A 20,326-nucleotide genomic window follows, 5' to 3' on the forward strand; every position below is an offset into this window, starting at 1 on the left:
AATCTGGCGCTATATTATGACGCCAGCGGTGCCCAATGGAATATTAGAGACATCATCAGGCATAGGCTAGATGTCCAAAACCTACAAGCATAGAGATACATATTCAATCATATACATTCTTGGGGATCGAAGTTGCACGTTTGTCTAGCTAAATCAGAGGTTGGCTGGTTAATTTGGAGTAGCCAAAATGATTTCCAAACAAGAGATTTTTGATCGTCAATTAGATCTGGCCGGTGGATTCAATTCTCTTTATAAGTACACTGTTCAGAGATCGAACAAGGGTTGGGAATGCCTACAGTCAGTGTTTAAGATATGAACTAGCAGCTAAGGGATGTTTGGCAGCAGAAGACACAGACCGAAGTAGCCCCTTGCATAAATAAGTTGATAAATGAAATTCACAAACAGGGAAAGTTACATTCTCGTGGAATCGATCAAATGCAAAAATTTAGAACGAAAGAAAATGGTTCTGGCACTGGCAATCGCTGGAATATGAGATTATGCTTTTGGTACATTGAGCAATAAAAGTTTAATACAGTATGTGGATCAAGTTCATGCAGTAATTGGCTTAGTATTGAAGGTGCAAAATTTATATGAACGAGCAATTACTGCATGAACTTGATCCCGCAACTACAAATCAACCACAAATCATGTAGTTAGGGGATTTATGTCTTAGAAGGTGTTCAAGAATTAGAGCATTAACCCTCACTGCATGTAGAACTAAAATATAGTAAATAACTACGCACGAAGTGATTAAGCTTGGCGTTTCTGAAATAGAACTCCAAGTTAAAGCACCAAAGTCATACTAACAAAACAGCGTACGAACTTGCAGATATATGAGGTTCAATGACGAATAAATTATAAATTTCAGTTAATATTGAAGAGTTTTCATTAACATAAAGAATAGGTAAAATATGAATACAGTAAATGATTCACCTCAATGCCTTGTTACTACTTACTACAGCCTCTCAATTAACTTTCCAAGTCGATTTAAATGTTGTAGTATGTTTTGCATGGGAGAAATGATATGTACGTAGGTTACGTACGTGACCACGTACACCAACAAATTTTTCGTACGTACTGCTAGCTAAAACATGCACAACAAGTCCCACTGAACCTTCGTACTGAAGAGGAAGTGCTTCTAGTGATGATAGGGGTTTGGATGTGGCTTGATCGTACTAGTGTGTCTGAGTCACATATACATGCTTGGTATATGAATCAATTCCGGTGGGTTCATTCGATCTTCTGCAACTCATAATCCAATCGTTCCATGAAAGTTTCATGTTACTTTGCTAGGCGGCCAAGATAGTCTTCGTAATTTTCGGTCAGTTATGTTATCAGAAAATGTCATAATTTAGTCGGCTGATTCGTTAGATAGGTAGCTTCTGGTGAATTCTTAGCCGGCCGGTGTCTTCTATGAGCGTGACCAAGGCAATTCTGAAGATCGATCGACCAACTTGTCGCCTCTCGTTGTTTTATATATTGCTTAATGCCTTAATTTGCTTTTCTTATTCTTCAGATTACCAAAGAACAAAAAAAGCAGCCGACTTTGGCTTGACATTATTGAAATGTACTATGAGTACTACTATCCGAAAAAACTTATTGTAAATCCCTAAGTTTGCAGTTTTTGACTCGGTACTCGTTTACCAAAAACAAAATGGAAAGAGTAGAGAGAAGATTCTTCGGGCAACAAAGAAAAATTATTATATGTATCTGGTACATAGTATACGTGATGTATATCTTTAATGTTATTTTTCTATTTTTTATCATGTTTTTTTTGATTGGTTATTTATATTTAAATAATTTTTTTCATCGCATGCATGTTTACCACACCATTGAGTAATATGATTGGTTAGGTACATCACATAATAATGTCACGTAGTGTTCCAGAAACACATAAAAATTACTCGGCAACATAAGTAAGTTAAGGAAAACAAGTTCGAGTGATTGTTTGAAGACAAGTATTGAGTAGTGTACATAATAAATTAACAAATAATAGTAGTGTACAACTGACTGCACTCTACCATTCATAGTAGTTACGTACGTACAATAGTGTATCAGTACTTTAATGGTAGAACCAACTTCTTACGGTAGTAAACTAGCTACCTTGATGCAGTACGTCATATATATACTTTCTTGATACAAAGATAAATTTTGCATGAAATCCAAATTAGACTCTATGGAGGTGGTCTACTAAATGTACCAATTATGCTTGTTAACATGAAAGCCCATTTTTTGATACCAGACATTAATTAATATATTTCACTTTGAAGAGAAAAATGTCCCCGGATTGTACAAAAGAAAAGCTAGCTAGGGGAAGTATGTTTCTACAATCTTAACAGAAATCAAAGAACTCAAAGAAATCTTACAGAAACCTTCTTACACTAAGCCACCGGTGTAAGGGACTCCCGTTTGAGGCAACCAACTATCCCCCAGCAGGAAGTTTGATACTGTAAAATTTGCAGCATCAGTTGCACCAATCACACGGTAACCAGGCCATTTAACTCTGTTGCTAGTGTCTGCTCCAGGTCCCCTATTATCATACTCAGCATAATACAATGTGCTCAGTGCAAAATCACCACTCCACGCGAGCCAACCAGCAGGATCAATCAAACTATCCATAAAATTCTGCAAGTAGACTGTCCTCGAATACTCTTTCCATGGCCTTCCGAGATATGTCTTGACAGTGAAGTTACTCGAAGCCAAATCATCAGCGGCTTTAATGGTGCAATTCTGGATTGATGTCCCTGTGTTCTGATTCGGATCTGTTCGACCCTGAGCTGTGATGGGATTGGATTGGCCTTTGAGAGGCTGGCGAGGGTATATGTTGCAATTTTGGAAAACAACTGCAGCATTTCCGAATATGAAATCAACCGTTCCATAGATGTCACATTCTCTGTAGAATTGTCTCATAGAATGTGTGTACAAGGTGTCTTGGTATCCCTCAAAGCTGCAGCTATAGAAAACTGACAAGTCCGCTCCATTTCGAACCGCAACTGCTTGCCCCATGCTTGGTCCAGCGGTGTTTCGAACAGTTATATTCACTGCTATAAACCCTGGTGCTACGACAGCTGCAATATGAGGTTGTGAAATATCATTAGTCATCCATTTGTAAATATATAGATCTCTGCCAAACTTTTTACAACAAAATTATATATGTTAGTATGATGCGTAATGTTACAAATCTACTGTATAGTAATAAAACTCACCTAAAGTGGCAGAGTTGAAGGTGGTTGAACCGCCTCCAACGCTGTGGCTTCCTGTAATGATTGTCTGATTGATACCGTCTCCGATCAGTAACAAGTACTTCTTTTTTGATATAATTGATACATACTCTTCATAAACGCCGGCAGTGACATATACCAAGAAATAACCATCACTAGCAACGGAGTTATTTGGAGCAGCATTTATGGCATCGTTGATGGTAGTGAAGTCTCCACTTCCATCTTGGCTAACAATAACAATGTCCCTCACCATAACCTCTTCATCTCCAGCCTGAAGAAGGTGTCTTCGTCGATTTATAACTGAGTCGTAAACTGCACGAGCTTTGCTTGACATTTTCAGTGACAATCGGCCCTTTCGAAAACTGAGATGTTTCTTAGACTGGTTTGGTGTTCCATAATTTTTGTGACTCTTTGGCACCCAACCTTTCGTAACCAACGCTAAGGAGACACTATAAAAATTTGTACCATTAGAGATGGACACTGAAAGATCATTTTGGACTGAACTCACAGATTGAAGGCCATCATAACACGTCTGCTGGTTGGTCAAGATGGCACTGAGCAGGGTTTGAACATCGTCAGCATCGGAGCTAGGAAGAACACCACTTGTTTTGTTAACAGTTTCCAGAGTGTTTGATAAGAAATCAATATTTAACAATGCAAGGGACTTGCAATCTTGGATGGCTTGAATTTCCGGCTGTGATAAACTCGAACTTCCTTGAAGATACTTGTTGATCATATCTAGAAGCTTTTGGGATTGGACGAATGAGTGTTGGACTGAAAAGCGGCCGAAGTCATAGACATTGGCGTTTTTGTGAGGGAGGACGAAAATGCAAACAGAAGGGTGTGGAGTGGACTTGCAAATGGTTTCAGGCGGAACAGAAGTGTTAAGAGGAACATCTGCAGCTGAAGAATGGGATATAAACAAAGCGAAAATGCTAAGGAATAGTAGTGATAGTTCTGAAGTTACAAGAGGATTGAAGAGCTTAGAAGCCATTGAAGAAGTTAAGGCCGGCTTGCTAGAGAGAGGGCTTTTTGACTTGTGAGGAATGAAGTGATCGATCAAGTGAAATTGGTCAAGGGGCTTTGTGTCCTATTTATATGATTAAGCTGATACAACTTGGTTAATATTTAATCTAGAGAATAATTAGTGGGTGTAGTGCATTGTATTTGACAAATCATTGACGAGTGATACTGTTGAGAATGATACTAGCTATAGCTTGCTTGCAGTTTTATCGAGTAAAAGAAGGAGACCATTTTATATATGTTCATATTAATACATTACATTACAGCTAACGTGGATCACATTTGCTAGAGATTCTTGATTGACTAGGTAAAATGTATGGAAGTTGACCGGTAACATATACCAACTAATACCAAGCAAAATAATCATCGTGAGCTCGACTGACCTGACGGAAAGAGGTGGAAGAGCACCATATATATATATATATAGAAGGATTAAGAGATATGGAGACTCTGACTAAATTCTAAGGTTATATATATATGGTGCAAGCTAGTAAATCGATGGTTCATGCAACTCAATATTAAGGGTATGTACGTATTAAGGTTCTTAATTATAAAGGTTTGTGAATACGTGAGATATAGGATAGCTAGGGGTATAATTCAGCCGAGTCGAGGTGATTCAGGTGATGATATAAAAATGAGCATATGTTCCTTTGTAAAAGATGAGTTGAACCTGAGGCGAACTTGAATTGTATCCAGTTGACATATCCAACAATAAATTCAAAAGACTCATTTCAAAAATGAGCATGAAAAACTCTTTTAATTCCGGCTTGAATTCTATTTAATGGAGTTGTTGGAGCTTGAATGTTGTTTATTTGAGATACATATATTCCCTTCGGAATTCTTTGTCGTTCCACTGTCCTATCATATGTAAGATGTCAACCAAGTTGGGTATGGTACTGCGTGCTACGTGCCTAATTCAATTATCTGTTTTGCTGGTGAAATAGCACGATCGAAGTTTCTCACCTATTTTGTCTAACTTAGAGGTTAAGAGGGAAGAGAGACTATAATGTATATGCATAAGTTTAGAGATCGAACAAGGTTAGGCATGCACGTACATATATATAGTCAACACTTCAACCTATAATGTATTCAGGAGAGTTGGTGATTGCTTACCAAGACATTAAGACTTTAAACCCGATCGCGAATGAATAAGCCTGGAATCGAACAAACAGAATGATTGGTGGTTAATTTGGTTCTGTGTGTTAGTTATAATTACCATATGGTGAAAGGTTTAATCAGGCAAAATGATTAGTTAGTTCGTAATCTTGCATTCCTGCCATATATGTTGATTAAGTTTCGTAAGTGGCATAGTTTTAACAGGGGAGGTCAGGCTGAAGTGTAATCGCTGATCGTTCTCATATATGAGCAGTCTAGCTAATTGTCTTGAGCTCAAACCACAAAACCCAAAACGGATCGACCAACAACATAAACGATCGAACAGCTGCAAGCACAAACAAACTCAGAGAGCCGAACAACAAGACCATTTCACGCATCTGACAATCTGCCATGCATCTAATTATCTTATTTCTTTCTTTCTAAAATACTTAGGTCTTGCTTGGTTGACATGAAATCTTGCTATGAAAAATAAATTTAGTTTCCATATCTAAGTATTGTTTGGTTGTAATTTGATATTGGAATGGAAATAAAAAAAATGTGATTTGACTGGAAACTGACTTCATCTTAAAACCTGAAATGAATTATCTATCCAGAGATGATATTCTATTTCCATTCTCACGGATAAAGACTAATTTTTTTAAATTATATATTATTTATTTATAAATAATTTTTAATGAAAATTTTGATTAAACATTTCATTCTATTCTAATGATTTACTAAAGTAATTCCAAAATATTAGATTTTAATATCTTCCAAACACCCACAAAAACCTATTCCATTCCAAATAAGGTTGGAAATGAAATTAATTCATTTACATGTCTTCCCATTACTGTCAACTAAACGGGTACTTATGTTAATTCCGTATTCAAAATCCACCATCTTGTACGTGGCTTCCCGCCAAATTATTATGATTCTCAAGACACTATGCCATCATATTAGATTATTAGTTGATTGCGTAGGTTATCTTCCATCTTCGGACAAAACAATCAAGTCAAATCATAAATCGAAATCAAGTTTCCAAAGACGGGCGGGAATAAAAAGGATTAAAAGCTTGGATAGAAATAAAAGGTCAGACGCTCTAATGTCTACATATAGTCCATCTAATATGCGGGTCAAGAATGTAGGAGGTTTAATAAATCATTCATGTCCTATGTTGACATGTCAAATTATTCACATGTATCTGAGAAAGAAGTGCAGAAAAATAAAGTGTGTTGATATTTTTTTTTCTCTTCCACTTTGGATGTCTCAAAGTGGATGCAATATGGTGAAGATGGTTTTGTAACTTCGATGTTACTTTCATACGAGGGTTTATTTTAGTTAGCCACGACTTAGACAAAATTAGTTATGGATCTATCTCCATCGATCTAATTCTTAAACTATAAGTCTATAATTATTTGTTCTCTACTTCCCGAACATACATCTAACTTTTCATGCACTTACTAAATGGGCATATGTGTATATATATGTTTACTTGATGAATCCCAAAATAAGACGTAACTATTAGCAATAAAGGAGGCACTCCATCTAATCTGATTACCTTGACGAGTACAGATATCCAATTAAGTGAAATGATTCGCTAATGCAGAACCATATATCCAACTAACAGTCAAAGCTAGTGGAAATATATGAACGTAGGAACATTAATCAATTATCAGTGAATTGAAGGTTAATTGTATTTAGTTGTGCATGCATACATGTTTAATTACTACGTAGGCACACGCTGTGTAAAACATACGTAGTCGTATTTTTATGCAGTGAGATCGATAGAGGTAAGGTTTTATCAGCATGCATGCATTAATATTGAGATTCAAAACTGTTTAGAGTCATAGAAGATAGGCTAAATATTTTGATGCAATATTGCTGTGACATGAATGCATGCCTAATTAACGCGTATAAACTTGGATACAAATCATACAATATGCAGCGAAATGTTGAACCAATCAATATAAGGATCGGATCTTTGTTTTTTCTTTAACATCGATCCCAATTAGATCACGCTTAATATCTGGATCAATTTCGGCCACCTATAACAGATTGATTGAAAAACACAAGAAATCCCCGCCACCAGGTACGTTTTTATAAAAGTCATGCACGTTTACTTTTCAGATAGCATGGTTGCTCCGGCCTGTAAATTGGAACACTTCATCTTAATACATACACAAACACTTAAAGACCTATTACACATTCTTCTCCATAGCACTGACATGGCTTCTCATAAGCTCTTCAATCCTCTGTCATCATCACTATTCCTCATTTTCCTCTCTTTCCTCATCTCCCAATCTTCATCTGCCGACGTTCCTCTCAACACTTCCCTCCCGCCGGAGACCATCTGCAATTCCACCCCACACCCTTCTTACTGCTTATCCGTCCTCCCTCACAAAAATGCCAATGTCTACGAGTTCGGCCGCTTCTGCGTCCAACACTCTCTCCTCCAATCCCAAAACCTAATGGTCTCCCTCAACCAATACCTCCAAAGCTACCGGTCCTCTTTATCACAGACCGCCATTCAAGCCCTCGAGGACTGCAAGTTTCTTGCGTCCATGAACATTGATTTCATCTCAAACACCATGCAGAAAGTTAACAGCACCGGTGACGCCATGCTTCCTAGCTCCGACGCTGACGATCTCCAGACATTTCTCAGTGCCATCATGACAAACCAACAGACTTGTTCCGACGCTCTCCAATCTGTTACTACTGTCCAAGACGAGCTCTTAGTCCCTCTCTTAAACTGTACAAGTATGTACAGTGTCTCTTTGGCTCTGTTCACCGAGGGTTGGGTGCCAAAGGGTCACAAAAACGCTAATGGCTCGCCAAACCATCTCAGTTTTAGAAAGGGGAGGTTGTCACTGAAGATGTCGAGCAGAGCGCGAGGGGTTTACAACTGGGTTATCAGCCGGCCGGGAAGGCGGCTACTTCAAGCGGCTGGAGATGAGGAAGTTGTGGTTAAGGACATTGTGGTGGTAAGCCAGGATGGAAGTGGGAACTTCACCACCATCAATGATGCTATTAATGCTGCGCCAAACAACTCTGTTTCTAGTTATGGCTACTTTTTGGTGTATGTCACTGCCGGTGTATATGAAGAGTATGTTTCGATTGCGTCAAACAAGAAGTACCTTTTGCTGATCGGAGATGGTATCAATCAGACCATCATCACCGGCAACCGCAATGTTGTGGATGGATCGACTACTTTCGACTCCGCTACTCTAGGTGAGTTTCTGGTTAAAAATATGTTATGTTGTCTAACTATGAATTTGTACCCAAAATTAGTGAATTGCTTAATTGGGATTGAAGCTAGAGAACATGAACTAATAATTATACTAATAAAAGTTTGAGATGACGTGAGTTTAGAAATAAGCACAAAATCAACTCTAAGAAACTTAACATAGGTTTTCTGGATTATAGCTATCACAATGCAACACATGCATGATGTTATACATCTAACAAGAAAGAAGCATAGTCAATTGCTAATAGTCGTATGACGAATAAAATTGAGTCAAAGACTAACGTCATGCATGATCAAATATATGAATGCAGCTGTGGTGGCAGAAGGGTTTGTGGGAGTCAACATAACCGTTCGCAACACGGCTGGACCAAGCAAAATGCAAGCTGTGGCGGTCCGGAACGGTGCAGACTTGTCGGTCTTCTACAGCTGCAGCTTTGAGGCCTACCAAGACACCCTATACGCACATTCGCTGCGACAATTCTACCGAGAATGTGACATCTATGGAACTGTCGACTTCATATTTGGCAATGCCGCAGTTGTTTTACAAAACTGTAACCTCTACCCTCGCCAGCCACTCAAAGGGCAATCCAATCCCATCACGGCTCAGGGACGAACTGACCCTAATCAGAACACCGGGACTTCCATCCAGAACTGCACCATTACAGCAGCTGCGGACTTGGCTTCAAGTAACTTCACTGTCAAGACATATCTTGGGAGACCATGGAAGGAGTACTCGAGGACGGTTTACTTGCAGAATTTCATGGATAGTTTGATTGATCCTGTTGGCTGGCTCGAGTGGACTGGAGATTTTGCACTGAGCACATTATATTATGCTGAGTATGATAATAGAGGACCCGGATCAAACACTAGCAGCAGAGTAACATGGCCTGGTTACCATGTGATAGGTGCAACTGATGCTGCTAATTTTACAGTCTCAAACTTTCTGGTAGGAGATAATTGGTTGCCTCAAACAGGTGTGCCTTATACTGGTGGCTTAGTCTGAACAACCATTCAAACCTGATTGTTTACTTCGTTGTAATTTGAGAAGCGTTTTCAACTTTTCAAGCTTAATTAGCTACATGGCATATATATGTGTGTGTAAGTACTTACAGTTTACTACTTTCCAATTTCAGATTGGGAAATGTATAATTTCAAAGTACAATTACTTTCCCTTAAGCTTAATCCTTTCTACATCAGCTTTGATTTCATTCAGTCAATTACTGGCATCACTTATTCCCATTGTATGCTAAAATTCCTTATACGTACAGTTTTGAGATGTGACAACAAACAACTAGGGACATACTCGGGGGAATTCCATTGAAGCCATGTAAATAAAACTAACCATGCAAGAGAATCGTCCCGACTAAATTATATGAACCACAAATAAGAAAAGAATCAAGTCATCCATGGAGACCTTGTTAACTCAAAGTTAATTGAGACAATGCAGTAATTGAACATTGCTAACAGCTACAAGTTAATGATAGCAGAAGTTGAATTACATTTTAGACCATCTCTAACCCGAAAGGCTAAAATAACTCCAGGCTCTGAAAAGTTAAATTATTTATCGATGTGACATCAACTGTTTTCAACCCATAGAACTAAATTTTTAGCCCTAAATTATATTTTAAGGTTTGAGGTTGTAATTATATGATAAGTAATATAATTTTGTATTAGATTATTATTTCAAATAAATAAATTATTTTCATAATTAAGAAATTAATTCTGATATTTTATTATATATTTTAATTATAATTATTATTGACTCTCACTTCTCTCATTTAACCATATTTGACGTGGTAGTATATATTTAACAAAATAAAAAAAATGAAACAATGACATTAGGAATTCATTCACCTCTTATATTGAATAACTTAAAGGCACGAATGATCAATCAAGTGTGTTGTCAGAAAGAGAAATATAATGAGGTTAATATACACACACACGGGGATTATTTTCTTAATTCATTCCTAATTTTAATCATGAAAATAATAATTTATTGTATTAACTAATTAAAATTAAAATTAAAATTAATTATATTAATCATATAAAATCAAATCAAATTAATTGTGTTAATCATATAAAATTAAAATTAATTATACTAATCAATAAAAATTAAAATTAATTGTACTAATCAACAAATAAAATAAAATAAATTGTATTAATAAAAACTTATAATTAAAATTAAATATAGTTGATAATGAGAATTAAATGTGGGAGTCCTATTGAATAAACAAATGAAATCAAATCTCACTCAAAGGATTAAAATAACCCTTAACAATGTATTTTAGCCCTCTCATTATGGCCTTTAGCCCTTAACTATATATGGGTTGGAGATGGTTAGAGCTAAATTTTAGCTTTTTAGCCCCTAACAATGATGAGTTGGAGATGGCCTTACATGATCTAAAACAACAGATTCTAGATTAGGTGATCTCTTCCACAACTCTGCCAACACAGAACAGCTAATGAACAACAACATATATGAACACTATGAAGGAAAGGATGTGACAACGAGTTCCATCTGGTGATAAGTCACTGATTCTGTCTTTGATTCTTACAATTGCCTCCGCGGCAAAATTTGCTTCTTAATTTCTTATACATACTAGCCGAAAAGTTACTTCTTCAATTTTTGCAACAATGGATCTAATGTCTTGTACTAGCTAGCTAGCTGGAGCAGCCATTTTGCCACTTCCATTGAACATCTCGAGTTGTGACAACAAAAACCAAGGCACAGACTTGGTGGATTCCATTGAATTACTGACGCTATAAGTTATAAAACTGGGTTAAACTGCTACTAGATATCACATAATTTTCCACGATGTAATGGTAATCATAAACTACTTAAGGTAGATTTTTAGATAAATAAGCTACGTACATCAAACATTCCCACTTAGGGTTGATGATGTACTCAAAACGTAATCATCACCCGAGTAACCAAAAGCAAACACAAAGAGACAGATTAGTTTGGATTTTATAGAGTAATTAAATTTACCAAAGTGCAGAAACTGACAATTTGTCAATAATTTAATCATTACCGTATTCTCTTCAGATACGGACCACATTCAAAATACTCCAATTATCCACGAGAATTACATCTGAAGATCAATCGAGGTTATAGAAAATTTACAACTTGAACTGTAATGAAAACTTGAACTCACCTTCCAAGATAGCATCTTAGTAAAAGCTAGAGATCACTCTCAGGCGATTTCAACATCACATGTCTTAGACACCCTCTCAAACTTTAAGAGTTTCTCCAACATCTCCTCCTTTGTGCACACAACATCACGACCCGTGTAAATATTCATGCTATTCAAAACTTCACCATTTTTCAGTAGATACTTTGCCACTTCAAACTCATCGTCCCTTCCCAGGAATTCCTTGATACAGATAGTCTTGACGTGAGACAACTGACAATTCGGCACCAACTCAGGATGATGCCAAAGCAGCTTTTCTTCCTTAACACCATATCCACCTAGTCCATCACAATTGCAGCCCTGACAGATTATATAAAAGAAAGCATATTATGAATATTTAACAGCTGAAGTTAATAGGGTACGGTGTATAACAAGTTGAACTATATCTTACAACGTGTTCTAAGACAAGAGATTCTAGATTAGGTGATCTCTTCAGAAACTCAGCCCACCAAGAACAGCAACGATGAAGAACCAGTTTCAATTGCTTCAAATTATCGAAAATAGGCAGCTCACAGTTGTCCTTCATGAAACATAGATTATTGTCATACAGAAACTTTAAAAATCAATTTATATACTCTTTCAGAACATAAAATTTCAGAAATCAGATAAACTAAATAATTAGACCATCATTATATCCCACCTCTTTCTATTCTTTGTTAGACACCCCTCCGATAATGAATAAGAATTAAGAAACAAGAAAGTAGTTTAGGAATACTTACATGCAAATCATGCGCTGAAAGGGACAAATATTTGACATTGCAAATTTGTGCCATAAGTGGAGTCACACGGCCAGCAAATGCAGGATGTTCGGTTGCTATGTGGCAATCGAGATCAATACTGGCTTCGACAAAAGACTCTGAATTCCCCAAAACACACTTTGACAAAGTGGATTGATCCAGACCAAAGTATTCAAGCTTTGGAGATGTAACGAAAATATTGAAATCATTATAGTCTAGGAACTCATCATCTTCGGATCTAGTATAGAGACTGATTTGTAACTTCTTAAGTTCAAGGGCAGAGATGTTGAAATTCAAATAGCCTTCTCCCACATTTCCAAATATAGAAAAATCTTCAAGTGCAGGGCAGCCAGGCAAAAGATTTTCCATCAGGTCAGAACCAGGATTCTTAACTGTGATAAATAGAACCCTGAGATGCGGCAAACACCATGAAGTAGGAGGATTGATGATAAAAATTGAACTCAGGTTCAATTTAACCAGTGTTTTGCACATGAAAAGGCTTTTAGGCAACTCAAGACGAAAGTCCTCCATATATGAAGCATCTTTTTCAACACAAAGATCAAGTTCAACGAGATTATGCATAATGGCAGTGCGAATCCAACCATCAATATGAGAGAAACGCTCGACACAATAGCACTTCAGTTTAAACTTTTGAATGTCTGATGAGTTGCGAAAGTAAAGTACACGGCTAACAAACAACACAAAACTTTCGGAGTCTGAATGTGTTTCACGAAAGTCTAGACTGGGAACAGAGGCCCATACTCTCTTCCATCTTGAAGACAAAACGCTGGTGCTTACAGAATCCTTTGTTGGCATAAAGGAAAGGATGTGACAAAGAAGTGAATCTGGTAAGTCACTGATCATATCTTTAACTCGCGAATGACTTTTGGATTTCGAAGCCATTTATACCCTGATGGGTATATATGAACAATGTCAAATTGTTACCAATGCTGTAAAATTTCATATTTTTTTCTTTGCTTACACATAAAACACAAAGCAATGCATGAAAATCCAGACACAATTTCTCTTATTATTTTTTCTCAAGCAACAGACAAAAGCATCGAAATATTTTTCCACCAATTAAATTGAATTAATGTTGAAACCCCATTTACACTAAAGAAAAGCATATCGATGGTAACCGAGGGAACCCAGAAGAAGTTCTCAACCCACAGACAAAAGCACCAAAATTTTCTTTGTAAAACAACGAGAACCCAGAAGAAACCCTTCAGCACATTATATAATCCAGAATCAAAACATCACGATTACGTGTCTGAGAATATGAAAACAAAACAAGAACTAACAACAGAAGCTTATTAACTGGTAAACAGGAATTCAAAGTAGTAAGAAGAAGTACCAGACACCCTGAAATGTGAACAAGAACTGCACGCCCCTTTGCAACCCTCAACTGCGAAATGAAAGTGAAACCTTAAACCCCGAGTTTTGATAGTGAAATGGTAAAGCTAGCTGGGTCGGGCCACTCGCAGTTGACCCATCATAGGCCCAATGCATTGAATTACGAATTAACGAGCGACTTAATATATAATTATGGAGTGGAATGACTCTTGTTGTATGAGACGACCGTATTGAATTTGGGATACAAAATTACGAATGTGTGCTCACCATTTATGGAGTGAACTGGTTTGTGGAGGTGTCTCTACCGTCGTGCATAAACTTCATCGATATGAAATCACTTATAATGAGTTGAGAAGAAAACGATGTGAATTATATCAGAAGAAATAAGAAACAGAGCTCCTCACACTAGACTTCGGTCAAAAAGTCTATATTGACACACTTGAAGAGCCATACTGGCCCCGACTCCAAACATAAAAACCAAAGTGTAATCTTATGCATTATTTTGCTAAAATCGCTGTCTTTCCGTTTCACAAAATGCCCATTACTACTATTGAAAGATTGAAATTAGAGACGCAACTTCATGTAAATTAGTATTGAAGTGTTATTTTCCATTGCAAATGTTCAGTTGATAAAACTGTCCTATCACTCCTATGCTGTGATAGAAGAGCAGAGCAGCTCAACCGTCCAACAAGTGTCGCTTTGGCCGAGTGGTTAAGGCGTGTGCCTGCTAAGTACATGGGGTTTCCCCGCGAGAGTTCGAATCTCTCAGGCGACGTCCATTTTTGTTTTTATCCTTTTTACATTTCTCAGTTGAGTCAGTTCTCACCGGTCTTCTTCTTCTTCCCCTCTAGAAGACTTCACCATTTCAAACTAGCACAAATAATTGGAAAATGGGAAAGAAGCTAACTAGGGGAAAACCCAATCTAGATCCAGAAATTAGTGCTTACCTATGAGCTCCTTCGTCAGTTCCTACCTCCCTCATAGCTTCCTTACTTCCTTAGTGGTTGAGACTTGAGAGTTGAGACCACACAAATCTCATAAACCCTCTAGAATTCAGAATGGGTGGATGCCATTATTCACCCAGCTTGACAAATAACCACTCAAACCTTTCTATCAGCTGGTAAATATAAAACTGATGTACGTGTAGAATACTAAACAATCTTCTCAACTTTGCCCAGAAAATGAACTACTAGAAGGGTATCCAGAATAATTCTTGAGAACTAAACTAGTAGATTATTAAAGGATGTGAATATGGAATGAGATACTTGTGGTGCAAACTGTGGATGAGTAGTGATGCAGTGACGCAATTATGGTGGAGGGGAACCTCCTTTATTTTGTGCCATACAATGACTAAATTGACTAGGAATTCTTTTAGGACCTCCCATGCTTTTTAACCTGGGGTGGCTGTGGCAGATTCTTAATTTGCTTCAGAAACATGGTCAAGGAAATGAAGCTTTTAGGATCATTATCATTTGGAGGGTGTGTAGGTCAAAATGGTTGAACCTAAGTATGAATCATTGAACCCAATCACTAATATGAACTAAGGATCATTTGTTCATAGCATGATCGAGAACAGAGGGCACATGAAACATCGATATAGAATGATACGACATACACTAACTTTGACCAAATTAAACTTTGGAGCTTCCTAAACTTTCCAAGTAATTGACATGTTATTATTCAAGTAATCAAGTCATTCCAAAAGTCTATATTTCATCATATATACAAGTAAATTGTTCTACATTTGAATTCAGTTGCAATATTATGCTTTTGTTGCTGGTTCAGAACAGTATGGTTAGATGTACAAGTCAAGAGCCAAGAAAAGCTTTGTCGCCTAAACAATTGTATCATCTCTTACGAACTTGACCGTCAAAATAGTTTGCTTTATGTATAGATTTGTATCTTGAAGTCGCACTTGGTCGCATATATAATAAATGTATTCCTAAGTCGCAGTTCGAATCTCCACCCTTGTTAATCCATACATGTTCTCGGAAACAATCCAACTTAATTGGTACGTGAACAATTAACAAAAGACGTAGCCGAAGCTTCACTCCAGACTTACGGGACATAAGGACATGGCCACAGCTCCCTCATCTAACCTCTACTTCAAAGGGAGGTAATAATCATGCATCTAAAACCTTGCTTTTCGCCATGGAATTCTCCTAAACAATACTACACAACCTAATGAGTCGTATCTTATTCTTATAAAAACAAAAACCGAATTAGTCATACGCGTAGTGATGCTTAAGAGCCCACCAAGAAGGAAGACAAACCCAATTTCCCCCCACTAAAAACGCGATTAATCAAATCAACGTGTCAAGAATTTTCAACTCCTCATTACGACTCCTCCTGGAAACTTGGAATTTCTCCTTGACGACCCAGTTAGGTCACACCGTCAAAGTTTCCAAGTCAAGCCCCCCGTCACCAAACGGCGCTTCCTTACTGGTTCGCCCTAGAGGGCCCCAAACTAACGCGTTCCTAGTAGAACCACTCAGACCAAAACCAGCTAGCAAAAGCTAGCCCCCGCCGCGCATCTGCTTCCTTCTTCTCCTCTCGCTTTTCCTACTATAAATACCAACCCCCAACTGCCTGGAAAACACAAACACAAACCCTAAACTCGATTCAGAACACAGAACTAGCTTATGTCTCAGAGGCCCAACGTTCCTCACTCCTCCTCCATAGCTTTCTCCCTCCATTCCCACCTCCTCGTCTCCAGTGAAATGAACTCCACCTCCAACTGGTCTTAATTCTTCAGTTCCTCTCGATCTCCTAACTAACACCCCAATTTTGCTTCTTTAACTCTAAAGAACCATTCTTTCATTCTTTCTCTAACCACCCAAACACTCAAAACAAGTTTGAAATGGGCGTCAAGGGTTTCGTTGAGGGAGGCATAGCTTCCATTGTGGCCGGCTGCTCCACCCACCCATTGGATCTCATCAAGGTCCGAATGCAGCTCCAGGGCGAAAAGGGCTTACCCGCCCCGGCCCTTCAGCCCGTTCACTCTCTCCGCCCTGCTTTTGCCTTCCATTCCCATCATGGCTCCGCAGCAGCGGCCATGATGGCTCCTCCGCCGCACGCTGTGACCGTTTCACCACCGCGTGTGGGGCCGATCTCGGTCGGAGTCAAGATCTTCCAGACGGAAGGCGTCAAGGCCTTGTTCTCCGGCGTCTCCGCCACCGTGCTCCGGCAGACTCTCTACTCCACCACCCGGATGGGGCTGTATGATATTCTCAAGACGAAATGGTCCGATCCGGAATCCGGGAACCTTCCTCTGGGGCAGAAGCTTCTCGCCGGACTCATCGCCGGCGGCGTCGGAGCCGCCGTCGGGAACCCGGCAGACGTGGCCATGGTGAGGATGCAGGCCGACGGGCGGCTCCCGGAGGCGCAGCGCCGGAACTACAAGAACGTCGTCGACGCCATATCGAGTATGGCGAAGCAAGAAGGGGTGACAAGCCTGTGGCGCGGGTCGGGTCTGACGGTGAACCGGGCCATGATCGTGACGGCGTCGCAGCTGGCGTCGTATGATCAGATCAAGGAGGCGATTCTGGAGAGGCACGTGATGGCCGACGGACTCGGGACGCACGTGACGGCGAGTTTCGCGGCAGGGTTTGTGGCGTCGGTGGCGTCGAACCCGGTGGACGTGATAAAGACGAGGGTGATGAACATGAAGGTGGAGGCAGGGAGGGAGGCGCCGTACAGTGGGGCGTTGGATTGTGCCCTGAAGACGGTGAGGGCGGAAGGACCCATGGCCCTCTACAAGGGCTTTATTCCTACAATTTCGAGGCAGGGACCCTTCACTGTGGTGCTGTTTGTCACTCTTGAACAGCTCAGGAAGGTTTTCAAGGAGTTTTGAGTTATTTTTTCCGTTAATGATGATGATGAAAAAGAATTAATTGGTTACAATTATTGATAAATGCATATCTTTGCTATTTGATTGTGTGATTTACTGATTTATAATTCGATAGAAAAACTAATTGCCTTAAAAAGTGAACACATGTTCGAAGCCATACCCCAATTGAATTGTACTGTGGCTAACTAAACTGATCTAAAGTCATTGAAGTTGTGACGGAAATTAACGATTTTGTGGTAGAACAGTAACATTGTACTATGGATCGACGACAGGATTTTCATATGGCTCGTTCGATGTTCTTGAGTCTTGACTCACATAATGTATATTTGAAAAGATAAAGGGCATAAGGGCATTTATATAATATGATAATTTAAATAACAATCTAGATATACTCATCAACTAATGTGACATACTCTAAACATGTTCTCCCGTCTCCTTATTCTTCTTGCCCTAGCTTGTCTCTTTGGCGGCGCTGGGTACAAGGATAATTATGGAGGCAACGGTGGCATGTGTGGAGGTGATAGCTTCGACTTGGTTCCAGTGGGGTGGTCCAGGGCCGGCCTTGGGCTAAAGCCATTAAAGCACCAGTTTTGAGCCCTTAATTTTAGTCACCATCATGGTACTATTTATAATGATAAAATTACTTTTTTGCCCTTATATCAGTTTTACATTGATTAAAAGTTGGTGATGAGGGACATGCGGTTAAATTCCTCCACTGCTTCGCTCTCCATCCAGAAATTTCAACACAAATCTGGGTTCTTCACCAGCTAACTTTCGATCTTTTGCGCGACTCTTCCTCGGTGTGTTTTCCTTTGCGCTTATGTTTGTTCCTCCCAAATTGCCGCTGTAACCGCCAAACTCTCTGTCTCCAATTCTCATCCGGCTTTTATTATCACATGTCACATTTTTCTTTGAATCTTTGTCATTTTTAAGTATCTTTGAATGGATTTTCGCGCGTTGTCATAGCCATGAATTGATGGAGGCCTCTACATCTTCTACTATGGTTGTATTAGCTTTTGCGTGGTTTGAGATTTCGTTTTTGTTGATGAAATTTGACCTCAATTCTTTATCTACTTCAAAGTAGGAATTGTATAGGTTAATAGATAACAAAGCGATTAGATTTTGATTGAGTGTAAGTGTTTCAATTTGAGTAGCTTTGAAGAGTTGAACTATTTGAAAGGGTCTATATCAAAAGAAGCACGAAGAGCAGTTGATGTGTTGAGCTACTTGAAGCAAATGGATGGTTGCTACCCAAATGCTTGGATTGCTTACAAACTTTTGTTAACCATACCTGTTATTATTGCATGTGCTGAGAAAAGCTTTTCGAAGTTAAAGTTGATCAAATCTTATCTTCGATCAACTATGTCTCAAGAAAGACTGAATGGTTTGAATATGTTATTGATTGAAAATGAGTTGGCGGAAAAGCTTGAGTGTTCGTGCTTAATTGACACTTTTACTTCCAAGAATGTAAGAAGGGCAATTTTTGAGTAAAATATACTGATATTTGTAATTTTTATATTTTTGTTTCAAACATTATATCATTTTATTATTATTGAAAGTTTTATTGCTATGTTTTGTTGTTTCAAAAAATTTATTGTTTCAAAATAATTTTTTGACAAGAGGCTCCAATTTTTCTCATCACTTCGAGCCCCGGAAATCTCAGGGCCGGCCTTGGGGGTGGCCTTGGTCATCTACTAAGATTCCTAGAAGTAGTCGTCTTCTAGGGTTCTTGGATGGCGACTCGGTAACTTCAATACGCGGCGATTCCACGATCTCGCTGGTGGTCGATCGAGGTGGGGGTGTCGGGATTTCTTGTCGCTTTCGAGTCCGACTGGATTCCTATCCCTTTGTGATTAGCGATTTGGCAAGGCGACTTTCTTCTTCCTCACACTTTAGATCTTGTGGTCTCATTGCAGGTCGGGGTTCATGGCCGGTCGTGATTGGTTTCGCCGCTGTTACCAAGGCGATATCAAGGCCGGCGTTGTGGTGCACGACACCTATGTGTGACAGATCTGATGGGAGGGTGCCCAATACTCTGGGTGCCCTTAGTACATGGCTTTGGGCCAGGATGGGCTTCAATCGCTGTTGCGATGGAGGTGGATCCTTTGCCTTCAATGGAACCTATCAATTCAACTAAGCATAGGGGAGACCCCGCCGATGTTGTTTTTACGGTCTCTGTTGCGGGGACCCTTTAGGAGTCGGAAGTCTCTTTAGATCTTGTTAGGTTACCTCCTTTGAGTATGATGATTCTAGCAGGATAATAAGTGAGTAGTCTCACATTTGGTTGATTTGGACATTTGGTTACCGGTTATGGTGCCTTCTCATTGACGGTCTGCATGGTTTTTTTGTTTTGAATGTTTAGAGGGTGTTTCATATTCATGATACTTCCTACTTTTTTATATATGACAAAATCATCGATTCTAAAAAAAATACTAATGTGACATGGATATATAATACTAAATTTGAATCCCTAAACTCTCACCCGTAAATCTGTATCCTTTCATATGTGCTCTAATTACAATAAATCTTCATTCTTTCATATGTGCTCTAATTACATGCCAATCGAGGAATAAATGTTCATATATACAATATAATGAGCTCGATCAATATCA

General features: G+C 38.8%; 4 protein-coding genes and 1 non-coding gene across 7 annotated transcripts; 3 read left to right on the forward strand and 2 right to left on the reverse strand.

Moving 5' to 3' along the window:
- Positions 1–2,376: 2,376 nt before the first annotated feature.
- On the reverse strand, positions 2,377–4,215 carry LOC126793114 (probable pectinesterase/pectinesterase inhibitor 20). 2 transcript variants are annotated; one of them, XM_050519554.1, is made up of 3 exons: positions 3,585–4,215; positions 3,207–3,485; positions 2,377–3,068 (listed from the first exon to the last, which is right to left on the reverse strand). In XM_050519554.1, the coding sequence occupies exons 1-3, from the start codon at positions 4,213–4,215 to the stop codon at positions 2,377–2,379; spliced, it is 1,602 nt and encodes a 533-aa protein (XP_050375511.1). The 2 variants fall into 2 exon arrangements, with proteins under 2 accessions (XP_050375511.1, XP_050375510.1); XM_050519553.1 differs by having other exon boundaries at positions 3,207–4,215.
- A 3,038-nt stretch (positions 4,216–7,253) lies between these two features.
- Positions 7,254–9,897, forward strand: LOC126793111 (probable pectinesterase/pectinesterase inhibitor 20). Its single transcript, XM_050519548.1, has 2 exons — positions 7,254–8,567; positions 8,895–9,897. Exons 1-2 carry the CDS (start codon positions 7,448–7,450, stop codon positions 9,584–9,586), a joined length of 1,812 nt encoding a protein of 603 aa, XP_050375505.1. The 5' UTR covers positions 7,254–7,447; the 3' UTR covers positions 9,587–9,897.
- A 1,734-nt stretch (positions 9,898–11,631) lies between these two features.
- LOC126793115 (F-box/LRR-repeat protein At4g14103-like) lies at positions 11,632–13,917 on the reverse strand. Of its 2 annotated transcripts, XM_050519556.1 has the most exons (4): positions 13,866–13,917; positions 12,494–13,421; positions 12,166–12,294; positions 11,632–12,074 (listed from the first exon to the last, which is right to left on the reverse strand). In XM_050519556.1, exons 2-4 carry the CDS (start codon positions 13,412–13,414, stop codon positions 11,778–11,780), a joined length of 1,347 nt encoding a protein of 448 aa, XP_050375513.1. In that variant the 5' UTR covers positions 13,415–13,421; positions 13,866–13,917; the 3' UTR covers positions 11,632–11,777. The 2 variants fall into 2 exon arrangements, with proteins under 2 accessions (XP_050375513.1, XP_050375512.1); XM_050519555.1 differs by lacking the exon at positions 13,866–13,917 and having other exon boundaries at positions 12,494–13,853.
- Positions 13,918–14,557: 640 nt separating this feature from the next.
- Positions 14,558–14,639, forward strand: TRNAS-GCU (transfer RNA serine (anticodon GCU)). Its single transcript has one exon. It is a non-coding gene; the product is annotated as a tRNA-Ser (tRNA).
- A 1,815-nt stretch (positions 14,640–16,454) lies between these two features.
- On the forward strand, positions 16,455–17,793 carry LOC126793120 (mitochondrial uncoupling protein 4). Its single transcript, XM_050519560.1, has one exon. The coding sequence runs from the start codon at positions 16,725–16,727 to the stop codon at positions 17,715–17,717; it is 993 nt and encodes a 330-aa protein (XP_050375517.1). The 5' UTR covers positions 16,455–16,724; the 3' UTR covers positions 17,718–17,793.
- Positions 17,794–20,326: the final 2,533 nt, after the last annotated feature.

The sequence above is a fragment of the Argentina anserina genome, chromosome 5, assembly GCF_933775445.1.
Source record: "Argentina anserina chromosome 5, drPotAnse1.1, whole genome shotgun sequence".
NCBI lineage: Eukaryota > Viridiplantae > Streptophyta > Magnoliopsida > Rosales > Rosaceae > Argentina > Argentina anserina.

Bases quoted from the DNA above. Each gene is read 5' to 3' on its own strand.
- LOC126793114 (XM_050519553.1), bottom strand. From the start codon at position 4,215: ATGGCTTCTAAGCTCTTCAATCCTCTTGTAACTTCAGAACTATCACTA. The intron at 3,069-3,206 runs GTGAGTTTTATT...CTCATATTGCAG, and splicing joins CTTCAACTCTGCCACTTTAG to CTGTCGTAGCACCAGGGTTT.
- LOC126793111 (XM_050519548.1), top strand. From the start codon at position 7,448: ATGCACGTTTACTTTTCAGATAGCATGGTTGCTCCGGCCTGTAAATTG. The intron at 8,568-8,894 runs GTGAGTTTCTGG...ATATGAATGCAG, and splicing joins TTTCGACTCCGCTACTCTAG to CTGTGGTGGCAGAAGGGTTT.
- LOC126793115 (XM_050519556.1), bottom strand. From the start codon at position 13,414: ATGGCTTCGAAATCCAAAAGTCATTCGCGAGTTAAAGATATGATCAGT. The intron at 12,295-12,493 runs GTAAGTATTCCT...TGTTTCATGAAG, and splicing joins TTTCAGCGCATGATTTGCAT to GACAACTGTGAGCTGCCTAT. The intron at 12,075-12,165 runs GTAAGATATAGT...ATAATCTGTCAG, and splicing joins CTCTTGTCTTAGAACACGTT to GGCTGCAATTGTGATGGACT.
- LOC126793120 (XM_050519560.1), top strand. From the start codon at position 16,725: ATGGGCGTCAAGGGTTTCGTTGAGGGAGGCATAGCTTCCATTGTGGCC.